This window comes from Vipera ursinii, assembly GCF_947247035.1.
Source record: "Vipera ursinii genome assembly, chromosome: 14".
In the NCBI taxonomy this organism is placed as follows: domain Eukaryota; kingdom Metazoa; phylum Chordata; class Lepidosauria; order Squamata; family Viperidae; genus Vipera; species Vipera ursinii.
In genome coordinates this window covers 4,965,786-4,986,734 of record NC_139527.1, presented here as the reverse complement: position 1 = coordinate 4,986,734, position 20,949 = coordinate 4,965,786, and the positions used below count along the sequence as shown (strand labels likewise).

At 44.5% G+C, this 20,949-nt stretch overlaps 1 protein-coding gene across 1 annotated transcript; it reads left to right on the top strand.

Moving 5' to 3' along the window:
- The first annotated feature begins 1,385 nt into the window (after positions 1 to 1,385).
- Positions 1,386 to 19,993, top strand: LOC310646838 (carbonic anhydrase 15-like). The gene is made up of 8 exons (XM_083373588.1): positions 1,386 to 1,710; positions 11,826 to 11,861; positions 13,490 to 13,660; positions 13,869 to 14,029; positions 17,612 to 17,704; positions 18,383 to 18,449; positions 19,110 to 19,276; positions 19,455 to 19,993. Exons 1-8 carry the CDS (start codon positions 1,632 to 1,634, stop codon positions 19,665 to 19,667), a joined length of 987 nt encoding a protein of 328 aa, XP_083229714.1. The 5' UTR covers positions 1,386 to 1,631; the 3' UTR covers positions 19,668 to 19,993.
- Positions 19,994 to 20,949: the final 956 nt, after the last annotated feature.

Sequence of the window (20,949 nt, the reverse complement as noted above, 5' to 3'; positions counted from 1 at the left end):
ATGTTAAAAACCAGGAGGAAAAAAAAACACGATCTCCCAAATCCAGTTAAACCGAAACAGGACGATAAACGTATCACGGAAGGATTAAGCTTTGAAATCGCAGGTTGCCATTTTGATTTTAAGAGAAGCGGGATCCCAAACTTAACTTTTATACATCCGACACACCTTCCTCCTCCTATTTTCCCCACAACAATGACAACCCTGTGAGGTGGGCTGGGCTGAGAGAGAGGGACTGTCCCAAAGTCACCCAGCTGGCTTTCATGCCTAAGGCAGGACTAGAACTCACCGTCTCCTGGTGATGGCCCAAAGTCACCCAGCTGGCCTTCATGTTGAAGGCAGAACTAGAACTCACCATCACCTGGTGATTGACCCAAAGGCACCCAGCTAGCTTTTCTACCTAAGCTGGCACTAGAATTCACCGTCTCCTGGTTTCTAGCCTGGTGCCTTCATCCCTACACCAAACTGCCTCTATATACAGCAAATGGCTACATTCTCTTGCATTCTGCAAGAGAGTGTGAGTTCTAGTCCTGGCTGGGTGCCCTTGGGCCAATCACCAGGAGACGGTGAGTTCTAGTCCCGACTTAGGCGTGAAAGCCAGCTGGGTGCCTTTGGGCCAATCACCAGGAGACGGTGAGTTCTAGTCCCACCTTAGGAGTGAAAGCTGGCTGGGTGCCTTTGGGCCAATCACCAGGAGACAGTGAGTTCTAGTTCCCCCTTAGCCATGGAAGCCAACTGGGTGACTATCTCAGCCCAGCCCACCTCACAGGACTGTTGTGGGGAAAAGAGGAGGACGTTGTGTTGGATACGTTTGCCGCCTCGAGATATTTAGAGAAATAATGCAGGCAGGATATAAATAAATAAGATTTTTTTTTAAAAAAAAACTTGTATATTTTTAAGGCCGAGAGGCTGAAGTAAGTGTGTGTGTGTGTGTGTGTGTGTGTGTGTGTGTGTGTGTGTGAGAGAGAGAGAGAGAGAGAGAACATTTATGCCCACCCTCCCCATTTTCTCCCCGCATCCCACCTCGATGCAATCTTGCTTCGCATCCCTTTTCCATCCCTTGAAATCCACGGTCCAGCAAGCAGCAGCAGCTCCTAAGGAATTCCCCCCCACACACAAACACACTCCAGATGTTGGGGTGTCCTCTGTTGGATCCTCTTAGGGTTCCCTCCCCTATAAATAGGGCCTATGTCATTCTCCCCATCTTTTTTTTTAAGCTTTGCTCTCCTCTCTCTCTCTCTCTCTCTCTGCCCCCTTCTCAGGAGACAAGGAGTTAAAAAAAGAGCCTCAGCCACGGATCTCCTTCTGATGAATATTTAACAGCCACCAGCCAGGCTGAACCTCCGGATCCGTGCATTTTTTTTTTGACAGCGGCAGAGGCCGAGGGAACCACCTCCATCCCTGTCAAGGTGGGGGGAACACGACTCTTAAGGACGCATCCCTCTGAGCAGCGAGCCCTCCACGACGTTCCCTTGGGGTTTTCCGAGGTGGCAGCCAAGAACCAAGGACGCCTGCCTGCCTGCCTGCCTGCCTGTTTGCTGGAGTCTCCCCATCTGGAATCCCAGGTGGGGGGGTGAGGTGTCTCCCCATCTGGAATTCCAGGCAGAGTTTTTTTTTTCCCCCTGAGGTCTCTCATGCTCGGGAGGAAAATGTCAGAGCTTCTGGGGATAACTTTCTTGGCTTTTTCTTGGATGGTCCATGCGGAGACAACAGGTGAGTTCGAAGGATGGAATCCCTTCCTCTGTCGGGCTGGTGGGGGCAGCCTCCGGGTTTGGGGAGGGGAGAATTGGGCGAGTCTGCTGCGGGTGGACAAATTTACGGGATCCTTTTTTTTTTCTTCCCCCCCACCACCCCCGAGTCCGAACCGCAAGCCTCTATCCAAACAGAGTTCGCCCCAAATACACTTGGAAGAGAATCCTTTGAGTGTAGGAATCAAGTCCCGAAGGAGAAAGCCTTTTTTTTTTGTCTTCTTCATTTCACCGACAAAAATTTGGGGATGGGTAAATCATTATTTGGGTGCTGCTTAGCTTAAGCCATTGTGAGCTTGGAACTCTTGGCTGCGCTCTGCTTGAGGAGGAGATCTTGGTCTATCTTTAACCTTGCCCTTTTCTCTCCGCTTGGATCGGCTGGCTCTTAAAACACTTGTTGGTTCCTGGGAGAAGGTCACGGCACAAAGGTCAACGTTCCTGGATTTAGCTCTCTCCCGTGTGGAGCCTCCCCACTTTTGTCTCTTGTTTGCCTCATTCCGTGACAGCTGTCAGTTGGAGATCCAGCCCCCGGTGTCCTCCTCAACTGATGTCAGTTCTATTCAGGGGCATGTCTGTGGAGATCCTCCACCATCCAAGGTCAGGGTGGTCCCAAAGGTGTTTTTTTTCCAGGAGGCAACTGGACTTCCTTGGTTTTTTTTCTTTGAAGACATTTCGTTTCCCATCCAAGAAGCTTCTTCAGCTCTTGACTGGAGGCTGGGGACGATCCTTCCATTACCCCACCGGTTTCCTCCTGAAAAAGCAGCTTAGGGACATTCAAGGGAAGTGTGGAGAAGATCTTTGGGCCAAAAACTCTTCTCCTTTAAGAGAGGCTGTCACAGGTTTGAGGGGCCGTCACCAAGAAGAGGGGGTTGACCTATTCTCCAAAGCCTCTGACAGCAGGAAGAGAAGCAGCCGATGGAGATCCAAGAGAGGAGAAGCAATCTAGAACTAAGGCGGAATTTCATGACGGTTAGAACAATCAACCAGTGGAAGAACTTGCCCCCCAGAAGTTGAGAATGCTCCAATACTGGAGGTTTTCAAGAAGAGGTTGGACAACTATTGGTCTGAAGTGGCATAGGGTCTCCTGCATGAGCAGGGGGTGGGACTAGAAGACCTCCAATGTCCCTTCCAACTCCGTCCCTATTCTGTATTTCTTACTAGAATAATCTTCAGTAGGCATGGGGGGGGAATCTCTTTCTATTGGGGGTTTTAAACATGGGAGAGGTGTTGCGAGCGCATTGTGTCGGCTCCTCCAGGGCGGCATGGAAAGCTGTAACTTTTCAAGACATCTCCGCGTTTTTCCTCCTTCCACCTCAGTCTTTGGAAGCGCTTAGAGTTCATCCTAGCAGTTGAAATTCTTTCTTTTCTTTTCTTCCACCCCCCCCCCCGGCCTTTTCTGAAATACCAAAAGTGGAGATTGGGCTCGGCTTCGTGAAATCAACAAATCCAAACTCCGGCTTGACAAAAATGAGAAAAAGGGTCCATCTTCTGGTAGCGAAGAGCTGTCTCGCCAGAGCTGAACTAACTTGAACTGGTTTTAAGGAGGTGGTTGATAGGAATCTAGGAAAAACGGCTTCGACTTAGAAGCCATTCCGCCCCCCCCCCCCCGCCCTCCCCAAACTCTTAACTTCTTCTCTGGTGTCATACTGTAGTGTTATCTCTACTGTTTAACACTTGCAATAATCATAGTAACAATGCAATAATTACAAAACCAATGTATATTAAACCAATCTCAGCTATGGAGGTCAGTGGGACTAGATTTACAAAAATGAATTGCAGGTAGTCCTCGACCTAACGGTGGTTCATTTAGCAACCGCTCAAAGTTACCGGGGAACTCATGACCATTTCCCACCCTTAACGCCCGTTGCAGCATCCCCATGGTCACAGGTAATCAACATTCAGCAACTGACTCACATTTATGACTGTTGCAGTGACCCAGGGTCATGGGGATCCCCTCTTGCGACCTCCTGGCAAGCGAAGTCCATGGAGAAACCAGATTCCTTTAACAACCGTGTTCTTAATTTAACAACCGCAGCGATTCACTTAGGAAATGTGGCGAGAGAAATCGTAAAATGGGGCAGAACTCACTTAACAAATTTTCGGCAATATATGTTTTGGGCTCACTTGTGGTTATAAGTCAAGGACTACCCTGCATTCTGTAATTTTTGACTCAGTTGTTGATACTTTAGCTGGTTTCCAGTTTAGATTTCCTGGTGGGCGGGCTAGTTCAGCTCTTGTTATCTTTGATCCTGGGGTTACGCTTCTTGAGAAAAGTCTTAGTTGAGTGGTGGATCCTCTCTTCAACCAGTCATGGACTGGGAGAGAGTAACTGGCCCAAAGTCACCCAGCTGGCTTTCATGCCCAAGGCAGGACTAGAACTCCCAGTCTCCTGCTGATTGGCCCAAAGTCATCTCTCTGGCTTTCATGCTCAAGGCAGGACTACAACTCATTGTCTCCTGAGGATTGGCCCAAAGTTGTGCCTAAGGCGGGACTAGAACTCCCAGTCTCCTGCTGATTGGCCCAAAGTCGGGACTAGAACTCACTGTCTCCTGGTGATTGGCCCAAAGTCATCTATCTGGCTTTCATGCTCAAGGCAGGACTACAACTCATTGTCTCCTGACGATTGGCCCAAAGTTGTGCCTAAGGCGGGACTAGAACTCACCGTCTCCCGGTGATTGGCCCAAAGTCGGGACTAGAACTCACTGTCTCCTGGTGATTGGCCCAAAGTCATCTATCTGGTTTTCATGCTCAAGGCAGGACTACAACTCATTGTCTCGTGATGATTGGCCCAAAGTTGTGCCTAAGGCGGGACTAGAACTCACCATCTCCCGGTGATTGGCCCAAAGTTGGGACTAGAACTCATTGTCTCCTGATGATTGGCCCAAAGTTGTGCCTAAGGCAGGACTAGAACTCTCTGACTCCTGGTGATTGGCCCAAAGGCGGGACTAGAACTCACTGTCTCCTGGTGATTGGCCCAAAGTCATCTATCTGGCTTTCATGCTCAAGGCAGGACTACAACTCATTGTCTCCTGACAATTGGCCCAAAGTTGTGCCTCAGGCGGGACTAGAACTCTCTGACTCCTGGTGATTGGCCCAAAGCCGGGACTAGAACTCACTGTCTCCTGGTGATTGGCCCAAAGTCATCTATCTGGCTTTCACGCTCAAGGCAGGACTACAACTCATTGTCTCCTGACAATTGGCCCAAAGTTGTGCCTCAGGCGGGACTAGAACTCACCGTCTCCCGGTGACTGGCCCAGAGTCCCCCAGCCAGCTTTCATGCCTGAGGTGGGATGAGGACTCGCTGTCTCCTGCTTTCCAGTCTAATGCCTTAACCATTAGATCAACATGGCGCTCTGATCACTCCACTGGACCTTTGCAAGTTTTGAATTGTCTCTGAGTCATCTTCTCCATGCCACGAGGTTTGGACACCTCACCTCTGCGCTCCTGAGTTGCCAGGAAAGTCGAGAGATAAATGAATGCGGCGATCTTAGCTTGCCACACTTCAAGCTGATGGCTCTTGGCTTTTGACTGCAAAGCATATCTGCTTCCTGCCAAGTCGAATAGGGTTATTACTCAGAGGAGATTCTCTCTCTCTCTCTCCTTGTCCTTTTCTCCTTTCTCTGTTTGCTTCTCACTCACTCACTCACTTTCTCTCTTGCTCTTTCTTCTCTCTTCTCCTTTTTCTCTCCCTCGCTCTGTCTCTCTTGCTCTCTCCATTCCAGTCTTTCTCTTTCTTTTTAAATCTTTTTCTTCTCTCACCCTTTCACTTTCTTTCACCTTCTCTCTCTCTTTCTCTCTCTCTCTCTCTTCCTCCCTCTCTCTCTCCCTCTCTCTCTCTCTCTCTTTCTTTTCTTCTCCCCCCTCTCTCTCCCTCCCGTAAGAATGCAAAGCAAAGCAAGTCAATGCAGAAAGTTAGCACGGTGGGCTAAAATACAAGCAAAGGACAGGTTGCATCTGGTTTCAGAGGAAGGAGAGTTGTTGACTGCAACCTCTTTGGGGAGGTGGCCAAATGGGGAGGCTTAAGCAAGCTTTACGGGAGGCTGATTTGAAAAGGAAGTGATTGGAAAACCTCTTTCCAACTTTCCTACAAGGAATGGGCTTGAGTGGGGAAATTCCCACTCTCTGGGAATCGGCTACAGAAAAAGAAGCATCCTTGAAATTAGCATATGTGATTGCTTTCCACATCCAGGTTTGCTGCAACTGGCTTCTTCAATAGAGTTATTGAAGGTCTTTGATTATTTTCTTTCTTTCTTTCTTTCTTTCTTTCTTTCTTTCTTTCTTTCTTTCTTTCTTTCTTTCTTTCTTTCTTTCTTTCTTTCTTTCTTTCTCTCTCTCTCTCTCTCTCTCTTTCTTTCTTTCCTTTCTTTCTCTCTCTCTCTTTCTTTCTTTCTTTCTTTCTTTCTTTCTTTCTTTCTTTCTTTCTTTCTTTCTTTCTTTCTTTCTTTCTTTCTTTCTTTCTTTCTTTCTTTCTCCCAGTACAAAATGGGGGAAGTGAGCAGGTGAGGAATTAAATTGAATTTCCACCTCCCCTATCTTCTGGCTCCTTAAAAGAAGCATAGGAAATGGTATGCCACGTTCACTAGATGGTGCTCTTCGCTCCTTACAAACCTGGCTGGTAATTCTAGCTGGGGATAAAACATTCAGTGAATCATTTGAAACAAAAACATTATTTTTTTTAAAAAAAAATGCTTGCACAATATTGCATGGTCACTCTCTTCCCCCATGGTTCCTGTAACTTCAACCCCCCTCCCCTCTATCATTTCATCTCCATTAGTGAGAATTAAGCCCAGGGGAGCTGACTGTCTAGTTCCCTTCTCTACTTTTTGGGAGACAAAGTTGTCTGCTAGGTTTGTCAAGAATCTGTTTGATCTTCCATTAGGCATGCTGGCTCAGGAATTCTGGGAGTTGAAGTCCACGAGTCATAAAAGAGCCAAGGTTGCCTACCCCTGACCTAGGGCAATGCCATTTTTTTTGTCATATTTATGTACGGTAGTGTATATTGGAGGTAGTGACCCTTTGAGAGCTGTATGCAATGAAATTTCATTTTAAGGTATGCCATTAGTGTACATTTAAAGGGACCATAAAGTTATTCTATTCTATACTGTTCTGTTCTGTTCTGTTCTATCCTTATCCTTATCCTATCCTAATTCTATTCTGTTCTGTTCTGTCCTGTCCTGTCCTAATTCTATTCTATTCTATTCTATTCTATTCTATTCTATTCTATTCTAATTTTATTCTTTCTGTTATTCTATTCTATTCTATTCTATTCTATTCTATTCTATTCTATTCTATTCTAATCTAATTTTATTCTTTCTGTTATTCTATTCTATTCTATTCTATTCTATTCTATTCTATTCTATTCTATTCTATTCTATTCTATTCTATTCTATTCTAATTTTATTCTTTCTGTTATTCTATTCTATTCTATTCTATTCTATTCTATTCTATTCTATTCTATTCTATTCTATTCTATTCTATTCTATTTTATTCTATTCTATTCTATTCTATTCTATTCTAATTTTATTCTTTCTGTTATTCTATTCTATTCTATTCTATTCTATTCTATTCTAATTTTATTCTTTCTGTTATTCTATTCTATTCTATTCTATTCTATTCTAATATTATTCTTTCTGTTATTCTATTCTATTCTATTCTATTCTATTCTATTCTATTCTATTCTATTCTATTCTATTCTATTCTAATTTTATTCTTTCTGTTATTCTATTCTATTCTATTCTATTCTATTCTATTCTATTCTATTCTATTCTATTCTATTCTATTCTATTCTATTCTATTCTATTCTATTCTATTCTATTCTCCTTTTACACTGACCCAAATACATTCAAGACTTTTTCCATCCTTCTTTTGCTGCATTCTGCTGTACAGAATACAGAATACCAGAGTTGGAAGGGACCGTGGAGGTCTTCTAGTCCAACCCCCTGCTCAAATAGGAGACCCTAACACTGAAATGGGGCAAAATGCACAGCAACTGCCTTGCTTAGCCATGAAAACTGGGGGGGGGGGGGAGGCTCATTCCTGACGGTAAATCAAGGATTGCCTGTGCTGAGAATATTTGCAAGATGGGTGAGAAGTCAATCAGCTTGCAATGGGGATGTTATAAAAATAAATACAGGCAGATTCCAGGGTTAATTAGAGGAGAAGAGCTAATATTGAATGTGGCATAGTTCAGTGAGAGACCGCTGTCGATGCATGATAAAAAAAAACCTTTTAGATCTATTATTAATAGACCGAAGATAAAAAATAAAAAGCTTTCTCTCTCTCTTTTTAAGAGCAACAGAGAGGTCGAACTAAAGGAAAAAGGAGAGCCTTTGGTCAGTAATTTAAAAGGCTGGGGAAGAGATCAAAAGCATTTTTAAAAGTTTTCGAAAGACTTTGATTTTTTTTTAGGGAAACAGAAGGTTGTGGTCTTCAGGGCTTCACTGATTTTGGGGTTTCAGCTCATGGCCAAGAAAATAACGATCTTTAAATCAAGACGGCATCTACAACAAAAAATTTTTTTTAGCAGAATAACAGAGTGGGAAGGGACCTTGGAGGCCTTCTAGGTGTGTCGGATATGTCCGTTGACTTGCCTTATTTCTAAAAATAATAAAGGCAGGATACAAATGAATTACACCCTTCTAACTAAGTATGATGATAAATCAGATCAGATTCACTTCTGGCTCCAGTTTTGTCCAAGGTTTGCATTGCTCTGGGTTGAATGATTAGAAACCCAAAAAAAACCCCCCAACCATCATTTAAAAAGAAAGTAGGGTACTTGGTGCTCTCTTGAGTTTGGTGGTTTTCTTGCAGATGTTTACCACTGATGATGTTACCTAGTTCGGTAAGGAAACGTCTGCAAGAAAACCACCCAGCTCAGAGAGCACCAAGGACCCCATAGTCCTTCCTTCCTTCCTTCCTTCCTTCCTTCCTTCCTTCCTTCCTTCCTTCCTTCCTTCCTTCCTTCCTTCCTTCCTTCCTTCCTTCTTCCCTCGCACCTCTTCTCCCTAAATCCCTTTCTAGTTCTGATGATATTACCTAGCTAGGTAATGAAACGTCTGCAAGAAAACCACCAAGCTCAGAGAGCACCAAGGATCCCAGAGTCTTCTTCCTCCTCCTCCTCCTCCTCCTCCTCCTCCTCCTCCTCCTCCTCCTCCTTCTCCTCCTCCTCCTCCTCCTTCTCCTCCTCCTCCTCCTCCTCCTCCTCCTCCTCTCCACAAACCCCACTCCCTTCTAGCACTGATGATGTTACCTAGTTGGGTCATGAAATGTCTGCAAGAAACAAACAAGCTCAGAGAGTACCTAGGACCCCATAGTCAGTCCCTCCCTCCCTCCCTCCCTCCCTCCTCCTCTCCATAAATTCCACTCCCTTCTAGCACTGATGATGTTGCCTAGTTTGGTAATGAAACGTCTGCAAGAAGACCATTGAGCTCAGAGAGCACCAAGGACCCCAATCCTGAGCTAGAAATATTATTTTCTAAAAGGAAGAATGTCCTAAATTGGAGGTGGGGGTGGAGGAATATCGAACACTGCTTTCCAGATGCACCTTCTTGATGGTTACCTGCCGTGTTTTTCCTCTGAGCTTCTCTCCAAACCTTCTAGCTCACAACTGGTCAATCAAGAGAGAAAAGTCTGATATATATATATATTTTTAAAACGAGCTCAGCTCAGTTAAAAGTTCCTGACGTTAGTTTTTCCATTTGCGCCATTGATTGCCCAGCTCTCTTCCTGATGATTTTGGCTTGGGAGCAATAAAGCTAAATCAGACGTGATTGTCAGAGAGACAACTGGAAGGAACCTTTGTCCCTAAAGCGTGAGGGATGGACGCGGGTTGTTGTTTTCTTTGGAGGGTTTATTTTTTTTTATTTTTGTTTCTTAAAAGAAATTGATCTCTGCTTCTCTCTTCTGCAACCCAACTTTAAGTCTTAGCTGGGGGAGGGAGATTGGGACGAGAAGCGAGACCCAACTCTTCTTCTTGACTTTTGCTCGGCTAAAAATGAAACGAGACTTCTTGGTCCTTCCGTTCTGCTACGAAACGGAGGGATGGAGAGCTCTGAGTAATATTTGGAATGGGTGGAAACGTACAAGGAGAGATAAGGGTGTCGACAGTAGGAATTTAGAAGGCAGAATAATAGGCTCGGGAGGGACCTTGGAGGTCTTCTAGTCCAACCCCCTGCTTTGTTGAAGCCGGAACAAATGGGGATCCAGTCTCTTCTTAAAAGCCTCCAGTGATGGAGCACCCACAATGTCTGAAGGCAATCCATTCCACTGATTAATTGTTCTCACTGTCAGGAAGTTTCTCCTTAATTCTAGGTTGCTTCTCTTCTTGATAGGTTTCCACCCGTCATTTCTTGTCCTGCTCTTTGATGCTTTGGCAAATAAGTTGACTCCCTCATTTCTGTGGCAGTTCCTCAAATATTGGAAGACCACTATCATATCTAGTTAGACGAGACACACCCAGTTCCCGCAACCGTTCATTTGGAAGTGGCTCAGGCAGACACCTCCATAATTAACTGGAGTATAAGGAGCAGGAAGAAGATGGCCACACCTGGAATACGGCATCCAGTTTTGGTCACCACGATGTAAAAAAGATGTCGAGACTCTAGAAAGGGTACAGAGAAGAGCAACAAAGATGATTGGGGGACTGGAGGCTAAAACATATAGGGAACGGTTGCTGGAATTGGGTATGTGTAGTTTCATGAAGAGAAGGGTGAGGGGTGACATAATAGCAGTGTTCCAATATCTCAGGGGCTGCCCCAAACAAGAGGGAGTCAAGCTATTCTCCAAAGTACCTGAGAACAGGACAAGAAGCAACGGATGGAAACCAATCAAGGAGAGAAGCAACCTAGAACTAAGGAGAAACTTCCTGACAGTGAGAACAATTAACCAGTGGAACAACCTGCCTCCAGAAGCGGTGAATGCTCCAACACTGGAGGTTTTTAAGAAGAGACTGGACAGCCATTTGCCTGAAATGGTATAAGGTTTCCTGCCTGAGCAGGGGGTTGGACTAGATGACCTCCAAGGTCACTTCCAACTTCTTCTTCTTCTTCTTCTTCTTCTTCTTCTTCTTCTTCTTCTTCTTCTTCTTCTTCTTCTTCTTCTTCTTCTTCTTCTTCTTATTATTATTATTATTATTATTATTATTATTATTATTATTATTATTATTATTATTATTATTATGGATCGGACAGTCAGACTTTTTACGAAGAACGGCTGCAGGACTTGGGCTTGGCTAGTCTAAAGAAGAGAAGAAATAGGGGAGACAGGATAGCAGTATCCCAGTATTTGAGGGGCTGCCACAAAGAAGAGGGGGTCACGTTATTCTCCAAAGCACCATGAGGGCAGGACAGGAATTAACAGACGGAAACTAATCAAGGAGAGAAGCAACCTGGAATCAAGGAGAAACTTCCTGACAGGGAGGACAGTTAACCAATGGAACAGCTTGCCACCAGAAATCGTGGAGATTTTTAAGAAGAGGCTAGACAGTCACTTGTCTGAGATGGCATAGGTTCTCCCGCTTAGACAGGGGGCTGGAATAGAAGACCTCCTTCCAGCTCTATTCTATTCCAAAAGACAATCTCCATCAAAATCTTTTTCTTGCTTCTGTGCTGCTTTAACTGGATTGAGATTTTTATTTATTTATTTATTTAATTAATTAAATTTGTATACCGCCCTTCTCCCGAAGGACTCAGGGCGGTTTTTAGTGCTACCACTAGAGTTAAATGTCATCCAGGTCACGGTGGTCCCATAGATGCTTTTTCAAAAGGCAACTGGACTTTTGTTTTTCCTTGAAGACATTTGGCTTCTCATCCAAGAAGCTTCTTCGGTTCTGGCTGAGTGGTGGAGAATGGAAGGATTTGCGAGGAATACAAATCCTTCCATTCTCCACCATTCGATCAGAACCGAAGAAGCTTCTTGGATGAGAAGCAAAACACCTTCAAGGAAAAACAAAAAGTCCAGTTGCCTTTTGAGAAAGCATCTATGGGACCACACTACCAGAGTTCATTCTTGATTAGTTCTTATTTTTCTATTTTTGCTAATACAAATTTTGTCTTCTCCACCCTCCATCCCCTACTTTTCCAGGCCTTTGGTGCTACGATTCCCAGGACCCTAAATGTGGTGAGTACTGGAGACAGATTTCTGAAGATACTCCTTGGAAAGAGTTTTGGTCTTTTAGTCTGAGATGCATTTCCCCAAAAGGGTACCTTCACATGCAATAAGAATGCATCTCTTATGACTCTCAGCTAGCGTGGCTAATGGATGTAGTAGTCCCAATGCATCTGGAGGGAAAACAGGTTGAGAAGTTTGATGTGACGTAATGGGAGACACCGCGAGATATTCTTACCAGTACAATATGAAACAAGTAGCTGAGAGACCACGCTTAGTGATTCTTGGGGAGAGGCTTTATATTTAGGTTTTATATTTAACTAGGGATGGTGCATAGGGATGCGGTGGCTCAGTGGGTTAGGACGCTGAGCTTGTCGATCGGAAGGTCGGCAGTTTGGCGGGTCGAATCCCGAGTGCCGCGTAGCAGAGTGAGCGCCTGTTACTCGTCCCAGCTTCTGCCAACCTAGCAGTTCGAAACCACATAAAAATGCAAGTAGAAAAATAGGGACCACTCCGGTGGGAAGGTAACAGCGTTCCGTGCGCCTTTGGCATCCAGTCATGCCGGCCACATGACCACGGAGACGTCCTCGGACAAGCGCTGGCTCTTCGGCTTTGAAACGGAGATGAGCACCGGCCCCTAGAGTCGGAAACGACTAGCACGCATGTGCGGGGAACCTTTACCTTTACCTTTTAGGGATGGTGTGAATCAAACTCTAATTTTGCTTTCTATTTGTGTTTCAATCAGAAGATACTTTAGTCTCAGAAATGAACAGTGCAACTATTCTGTGCTTATTTCAGCTCCTCATTCCATCTTCCCCTTCCTCCTCCTCCTCTTCCTCGTCCTCCTCCATCTTCACTTTTTAAAATTATGTATACCTATCAGAAGCTCATACTTTTAATGCTGTTCCAGTGTCAGTGAGGCTGCTGAGCTACTGAGAATATTCTACTTTTAAAGAAAAGTTCATGTTTTATGAAGAACAAAAGCTCCCATCTTTCCCACCGTCAGTGGGTGCCAGATGTGGGGACACACCCTTAAAACATCCATACCCGGAGTCATAAACCACACAGCACCCTTTTATTGTTCCTTGTGGGGGTCCAACTCCACCAAACTGGCTTTCTTTCTATATCTTCATTTTTTCCCCTAGCCAGATGGGTTGACATCTAAACAAAAGTCTGACTCATAGTGGCATCTTCTTATTTTATCTAGAATCTATTTGGAATCTAGAAGCTTTTTTTGGAAAAAAAAAAGTCCCAGAGACGGTGGCTTCCTTGTTTGATTTTTTAAAAAATTATTAGTAATTTTTTTAGTCCTGCCTTAGGCATGAAAGCTGGCTGGGTGACTTTGGGACAATCACCAGGAGACGGTGAGTTCTAGTCCTGCCTTAGGCATGAAAGCTGGCTGGGTGACCTTGGGCCAGTCTCATTCTTATTCATTCTCATCCCAACCAACCTCGCAGGGCTGTTGTGGGAGAAATAGAAGAAAAAAAGGGGGGGAGTATTAGGTATGTTCACCACCTTGAATTATTTCTAAAAATAATCAAGGCTGGATATAATTTTTTTTAAAAAAAAATCGAGGCCGGCTACTCTCAGGCACCATGCGCAAAGTCCTTTTCTCCGCAATGTTCTTCTGCTCTCTTTAGGCCCTTCTCACTGGAAGGAGATCACGTCCGGATGTGGGGGACAGAACCAGTCTCCCATTAACATCGATCGAAGAAAAGTGCGGCGGGACCGGAGCCTGGATGAAATTCTGTTTGAAGGCTATGACCAGGCGCCTCCAGGCAGATGGAGACTCTTGAACAATGGCGATGAAGGTGGGCCGGTGAGGTTGGGATTTCCTCCGCAGGGGTCGTCCCAATCTTGAACCCAAACCCAGATTTCTTGACTTATAGCTCCTCTAATATATTTTTTTCCTCTCTCAGAAGGCTGGTAGAGGTGAGGAAGCCTGGTTAGCTCCCAGCTCAGTAGACTGGTCCTTTTTTTGTCTCTGAAACTGTGTTTACAAGTTGACTTTCCCTCTAGTCAAAATGATCTTGGATGGAGCGTCTGCTGCCGAACAAATCAACATCACCAGAGGGGGCCTGAGGGACACCTACCGGGCCTTGCAGTTCCACTTCCATTGGGGGGACCTCAAGAGGAATGGCTCAGAACACTACATGGATGGGATACAGTACCCCATGGAAGTAAGTTAAGCATTGGGCTTTGTTAGCAGGTTCAGGGTGCCGCTGAAACTACGCTGAAGAGCACCTGGTATGACATGGGTTATTTTTGGGATGGTCATCAGATGGATAGGGAACAAAGCTGGAGAGAGAGAGGGGGGAGGGAGGAAGGGAGGGAGAAAGGAAGGGATGGAGGAGGAGGAGGAGGAGAAGTATATACTGTGCTGTTTATGGTTGTACAAACGTAGTGCAAAATATATTTAGAAAACTGGTGAATAAATGTTTATAGCTATCTATCATCTATTGTTCCACCCATCTCTCTCTCTCTCTCATCCATCCATCCATTATCTATCTATCTATCTATCTATCTATCTATCTATCTATCTATCTATCTATCTATCTATCTATCTATCTATCTATCTATCTATCCATCCATCCATCCATCCATCCATCCATCCATCCATCCATCCATCTATCTATCTATCTATCTATCTATCTATCTATCTATCTATCTATCTATCTATCCATCCATCTATCCATCATCTATCTATCTATCTATCTATCTATCTATCTATCTATCTATCTATCTATCTATCTATCTATCATCTATCTATCTATCTATCTATCTATCTATCTATCTATCTATCCATCCATCTATCCATCATCTATCTATCTATCTATCTATCTATCTATCTATCTATCTATCTATCTATCTATCTATCTATCTATCTATCCATCCACCCACCCACCCACCCACCCACCCACCCACCCACCCACCCACCCACCCACCCACCCACCTATCTATCTATCTATCTATCTATCTATCTATCTATCTATCTATCTATCTATCTATCTATCTATCTATCTATTTACCTATCCATCCATCTTTCTATCTTTCTATCTTCTATCTATCTCCTCTTATCTACTCTGATTGACAGAACATCAGTATTTTTCTTCTTCTTCTTTCTGAGATGATGGTTGTGGGTCCGCACAGGCCAGTCCATTTTACTCACAATGAAGAAAAAGAAAAAAAAAAGGTGCTCAGCACAGTTTTAATCAGGCCGGTTCCAAGAACTGCTTAGTTCTTTTGTTTTTTAAATGTGCAAAGTGGGGGGGGGGGACTGGGGGTGTAAACTTCTCCGGGATGCTTGTTCAAAGGGAACAATCAGCAACCTCAAATGACTTCTCTGTTTTTCAAAGAAAGTAGCTATTAATTAAGGCCCGCCTGAGAGGCCCCCTCCATTTGGTCTACTTGACTAAACACAATCCAACTCTTCACCCTGGCGGTAGACATCAAAAGGGCTTTTGAGCAGCTGAGGTTGATCTTGAGCCCTCCTCTGTCATTTCATTTCATGTAGTTTAACCATCCAGTGAGTTGCTGGAGAACTGGCGGGGATGTTATTGCTTTTCAGAAGTTTCAAATGACCATTTTTCAGAGTTCAGGGATTGCCCCCTCTCCGTTCACCATCGACACATCAGCACGACCGGCTTTCAAATTTCATGGCGTCTTTGCCTTGCCCTCCTTTGATAGTTGTGAACGGGGCAGCTCTTCCAGTTCAACTTTATTTGGTCAAATGCATCCATTACTTTCCCCATTGCATCCCTTTAGACTCAAGCACCAAGGAGGACTTCAATCCAATATCGTGGTATTAATGTGGCTACAACCCCTTAACCATGGCATCGTCTTGAGAACTATAAAATTAGACTGTTATTAAACCCACAATATGGGCTGTTGTTTTGTTTGGGGATGTTAGTGTTTATTTATCTTTGAACGGCTTGGCATATGTGCGTGCAGTTGATCTGCTTTAGGTCCATCTAGAAATAAAGGCCTGACCATGTCTTAAAAACATAAAACTTGGGAATATTCAGACACACAGTCTTCTGTGTCACAAAGTCACAAAAACCTACCATTTTAGTAAATTTAATATGCTGGTAATGACCTACAAAGCCCTACATGGCATGGGTCCGGAATACCTTGGGGAGCACCTGCGGCCGGCGCCAACTTCCCTCTGCCCAGTACGCTCCCACAGAGAGGGCCTCCTCAGGGTGCCACCGGTCAAAGAATGCCGACTGGTGGCCCCCACGGGGAGGGCGTTCTCTGTGGGCGCACCGGATTTATGGAACCATCTTCCGGTTGAGCTCCGGATGGCGCCCGACCTCCGCTCCTTCCGGCGCGATCTAAAGACTCACCTCTTCGAACAAGCTGGCCTGGCCTGATGGGATGGGGTTGGGTTTTATTAATGTGTTTTCACCTATTTTTAATGTGTTTTAACTAATTGTAAGAGTTGTGGGCATTCTGTTTAATTCTCTTTTAATTTTTGTATTTTTGTATTTTGTATTTTGTCTTTTAACAAGTACTGCCCTGTTCACCGCCCTGAGTCCTTCGGGAGAAGGGCGGTATACTAAATAAATAAATAAATAAATAAATAAATAAATAAATAAATAAATAAATAAATAAATAAATAAATAAATAAATAAATAAATGACAAAGCAGAATTTTTAGGGTGTGTGTGTGTGTGAAGCCCTCTTAAAGTCCTCAGCATGTTATGGCATGTAAAGATAGTCCTATCAATCATTCAGGAAATATTCCCCTCCCATAGATGTCAGCAGGAAAGAGGGCAAAGACACAGGACATTAACTTGTTCTATTAAGGAATTAAGGAATTGCCCCCAAATATGGTGAAAAACCTGGAAAAACAACTCAAAATCTTTTTTTCCCTCCTGCTTTTGGAAGTCCCAGTGACAAGATAGACAAAACAGCCCATCTCTTCCTGCAGTGGTTGATGAAGGCTTCTGTATGAAAATTATGAATTTTGCAAACATGGAAATAATTTTCAGAGGGGGGGGGGAAAGGGAAGCTCTCTGCAGACATTGTGTGTGTAGTCATGGTTGCCCCAAAGGTGTTTCTTCAAGAGGCAACTGGACTTCTTTGGTTTTTTCCTGGAAGACGTTTCGCTTCTCACCCAAGAAGCTCCTTCGGTTCTTCAGAACTTCCGTCCTTCAGAACTTCTTCAGAACTCAAGAAGCTTCTTGGATGAGAAGCTAAACGTCTTCAAGGACTTCAAGGTTTCTGGAAATGGGTATGTCTAGTTTAATGAAGAGAAGGACGAGAGGGGACATGATAGCAGTGTTCCAGTATCTCAGGGGCTGACCCAAAGAAGAGGGAGTCAAGCTATTCTCCAAAGCGCCCGAAGGCAGGAGAAGAAGCAACGGATGGAAACTAATCAAGGAGAGAAGCAACCTAGAGAAATTTCCTGACAGTTAGAACAATTAACCAGTGGAACAACCTGCCTCCAGAAGTGGTGAATGCTCCAACACTGGAAGTTTTCAAGAAGAGACTGGACAGCCATTTGTCTGAGGTGGTATAGGGTTTCCTGCCTGAGCAGGGGTTTGGACTAGATGACCTCCAAGGTCCCTTCCAACTTTATTATTATTATTTATTATTAAAAACAAAGGAAGTCCAGTTGCCTCTTGAAAAAGCACCTTTGGGCCTAGAGATGTTGGCTATCTAAGGAACAAAGACAATGGGGAGGCAGGAATGAATTGAGAAGAAGTTGAACGATAGAGGAATGTTCCTTTATTGGTCCTTCTGTTCCTTTATTCACAGCTGCACATCGTACACATGAACACCAAATGCAAAACCATCGATGAAGCTAAGCAACATCCAAACGGATTCGCGGTCCTGAGTTTTCTGTTCAAGGTACGGTTCCACAAATATACTTGCCATTATGTCAAAGTTTTCTCATGAAAAAGTGTATGTTAAGAGCTTGTGAAGCCTTGGGGGTGCAGTTCCTTCAGTCTGTAGGCTGTAACAAGAATGTTCAGGTTTGTTTTCCCCCCCACCCCACCCCAAATTCGTTACTCCATCCTAGCTGCTAAGCTCCAATGGGGCAACATGAACCAGAAAAGCATGATTCATTTTGAATTTCTTTGATTAGAATAGAAGTTCAGGATTGAACAGTGGGATCCTTGGTGCTCTCTGGGCTTGGAGACCTTTCATGACCCAACTAGATAACAACATCAGTGCTATGGAATGTGGGCTTGCTCCCTGGATAAGGATGTCTGCAAGCAAACCACCAAGGTCAGAGAGTACCAAGGACACCACATTCCTTTGATTAGGTTGAATCTCCAGAAATAAAGGATTAGGATTCTTTGGATCAGTTTTAAGGCGATGTCCAGCTGCTGCTATCTTGGGTGGAGAGCTTCAAGAACTGCTTGTTTTGTTGTTGTCGTTGTTGTTATTTAAACCAGAGTTGAAAAAAACCAGTCTTTCAAATAACTGGTCGTCCTCTGTAGAGGACAATAGATGTCCACCTACTTTTCCTGCCTTTGGCTACCTTGCAGGTTCTAGAACTGACTTCTTCCCGTTATCATGCAGGTAGCAGACACGGATAACACTAATTACAACACTGTGGTTGCCAGCCTGAGAAACATCTCTCGTGCAGGTGAGCATCTTATCCGAGCACCAGAAGATGAATGCTTCTTCTGTGTATGACTCATTAAAGCAGCTGTCGATGACTCATTAAAGCAGCTATGTCTCCCCACCCCACCCCCACCCCGGACTGCATGGATGCTGTGGGGAGGCTTCAGCTGCAGCTACTCAAGCCTGGAATAAGATGCAGCTGCTTTCATGAAACACATCATTATTGGTGCTCATGTGTGTTCTGAAGTAGGTTTTCTGAATTGAGTAAGATATACTCTAGATTTCTGGGGTGTGGGGATGGAGTGGGATGGGGAGCCCAATTCCTAGCTCAAAATTGTTGTCACAAGTCCTTTAGTAACCTGAGGAGCTGTGGTCCTATGAGGAGGCCAAATCAATTGGAAGCCCTCAACACCTTCGGAGGTTCTGAGGTGAGAACATCACATCTTCTGTGCTTTCTTTGAATGAGTACTGGGTGTCTGTCACACAACCGTGTTAACTTCCTTTCATCTTATCCTGCACCATTCCAGAATGGAGCTTCTTCTTCTTCTTCTTCTTCTTCTTCTTCTTCTTCTTCTTCTTCTTCTTCTTCTTCTTCTTCTTCTTCTTCTTCTTCTTCTTCTTCTTCTTCTTCTTCTTCTTCTTCTTCTTCTCCACTACTAATCATGGTTATGCTTTTGCCTAGGAGAATATGTTGACATGGCATCCACCTTCTCCTTGAGCAATCTTCTCCCCAGCTTAGCTTCCTTGTCCAAATATTACCGCTACAAAGGATCTCTCACCACACCAGACTGCAATGAAGCGGTCAGCTGGACAGTATTTGAAGAGCAGATCCCCCTCAGCAGATCTCAGGTAACAACCACACTGCCCCCATCCTCACGTTTGAAGCTGGTCTTTTCATTTCCAACAAAAACCGTCCACATTTCAGGGTTGTCAAGATGGCTGACCACCAATTGACAAATGTACGGAGATATTGGACTGGCTGCAGAGCTCTCCTTCTCTTCTCTTTCTTCTCTTTCCCTTATTTTAGCTGAATATATTTGTGGACACGACGTACTTCAAAAGTCCAGCTGGGACACCGCAGAAAATGATCAACAACTTCCGTCCTTTACAGCTTCTTAATGGCCGCACCGTCTATGCTTCCTGTGATGCGACCATCAGTGGCGGCTCTTCTCTTGTTGCCGGCGTATTTCTTCCTCTGCTCTTGTCTTGTTTGGTTGGCCAGTTCTCTGGCTTCTCCTAGCTGTCTGAGCGAATGGCCAGGCTCAGTCAGGAATCCATTATAGATCTGTGGCACCTTCCTAGCTGTGGTTCTCCAGTGTGTCGCTTCCCTATCTGAGCTGAGCGAGGCCCAAGTCCAAAATCATGGGGTGTTTGATTGATTTATGAGAATGAGCTCCGGGACAATCGTATTGCAATCAAAGGCGTCCGATTCATGATTGCCACCATAAATGGGACCAACAATGAAAGAAGATAGGTGGAAAGCTTTCACCCTGGCCAACGGATGGGAGGTCCTCACGCCAAGCAGAAGAATGACACACAAGGTGTTCCTTCTGCCAGCATGGAAAAGGAAGGTCTGAAATCATGTAAATTGAAGTTCTAATGAATAAATCCAGAGTTCTTAATTTTTTTCCACGACGGGGCTGACTCAATTTCGTTCGTTCCAACCACCAGCTTAGACCACTTGCGGGACCAGAATTGAATCTCTGGAAACAAAGGGGTTGCTGTTCTGCCTTTTCATCAGGGTCACTGAGGCAGTGGGGAGGGGGTCCCTTTCTGCCACCCAAAAAAATCCATTCCAAGAATGGGGGATCAGGCTATTCTGCCTATAATTCTACCTTCTCTCTGGCTTTTCTTCCTCTCTTAAAATGGGAAATAAATCGCATTATGCCACGCGGTTGAATTAGTTGATGAGAAACCTGGGGTGGGGTGGGGTGGTCCTCCAGCTGTTGTGGGACTCCAGAGCCTATCCAGTGGTGGAGGACGCTAGCTTTTGTAGTTCAGCAACATCTGGAACAATCTCAGGTTCCTCCTGAGGCTGTAGAGAAATCTTAAAAGTTGGAAGGTGTTTTTGCTTTGTTTTAACGCACGGTATTGATACTGTAGATGTGTATGAAGCGCCGACGCGATGCCCTAGGGATCCTTTTGCCGGTCGCCTCCTTCAAGGGCTGGTATAATTCACTCCATGGCTGAAATTCATGGCTCCTCTTGGGGGCAACTCAGCTCTTCTTTGCAGCTCGATTTTCAAAGGGGTTTTGAGCACGAAAATCCCACGGGAGGGGACCAACCAATCTATAAATCACCCCCACACACACACACACACCCAACCCGCTGCATTATCGCTCAGGAAATAGAGAAGGCAGGCCTGCTGAGTTGTTTTTTATTTTTTTTATTTTTTTCTAGAAATAGCAGGCCTATTAAGAAGAGACATCCACATCCCCTTTCTCTTGGTCTTAATTATAGATTTAAATTTAGCCCCAAGGAAAATGTTGCTAAAGTTAGCTTTGCGAAAGGCCATTGCCTCC

Bases quoted from the DNA above. Each gene is read 5' to 3' on its own strand.
- LOC310646838 (XM_083373588.1), top strand. From the start codon at position 1,632: ATGCTCGGGAGGAAAATGTCAGAGCTTCTGGGGATAACTTTCTTGGCT. The intron at 13,661-13,868 runs GTGGGCCGGTGA...CTTTCCCTCTAG, and splicing joins CTTGAACAATGGCGATGAAG to TCAAAATGATCTTGGATGGA. The intron at 17,705-18,382 runs GTACGGTTCCAC...GTTATCATGCAG, and splicing joins TCCTGAGTTTTCTGTTCAAG to GTAGCAGACACGGATAACAC.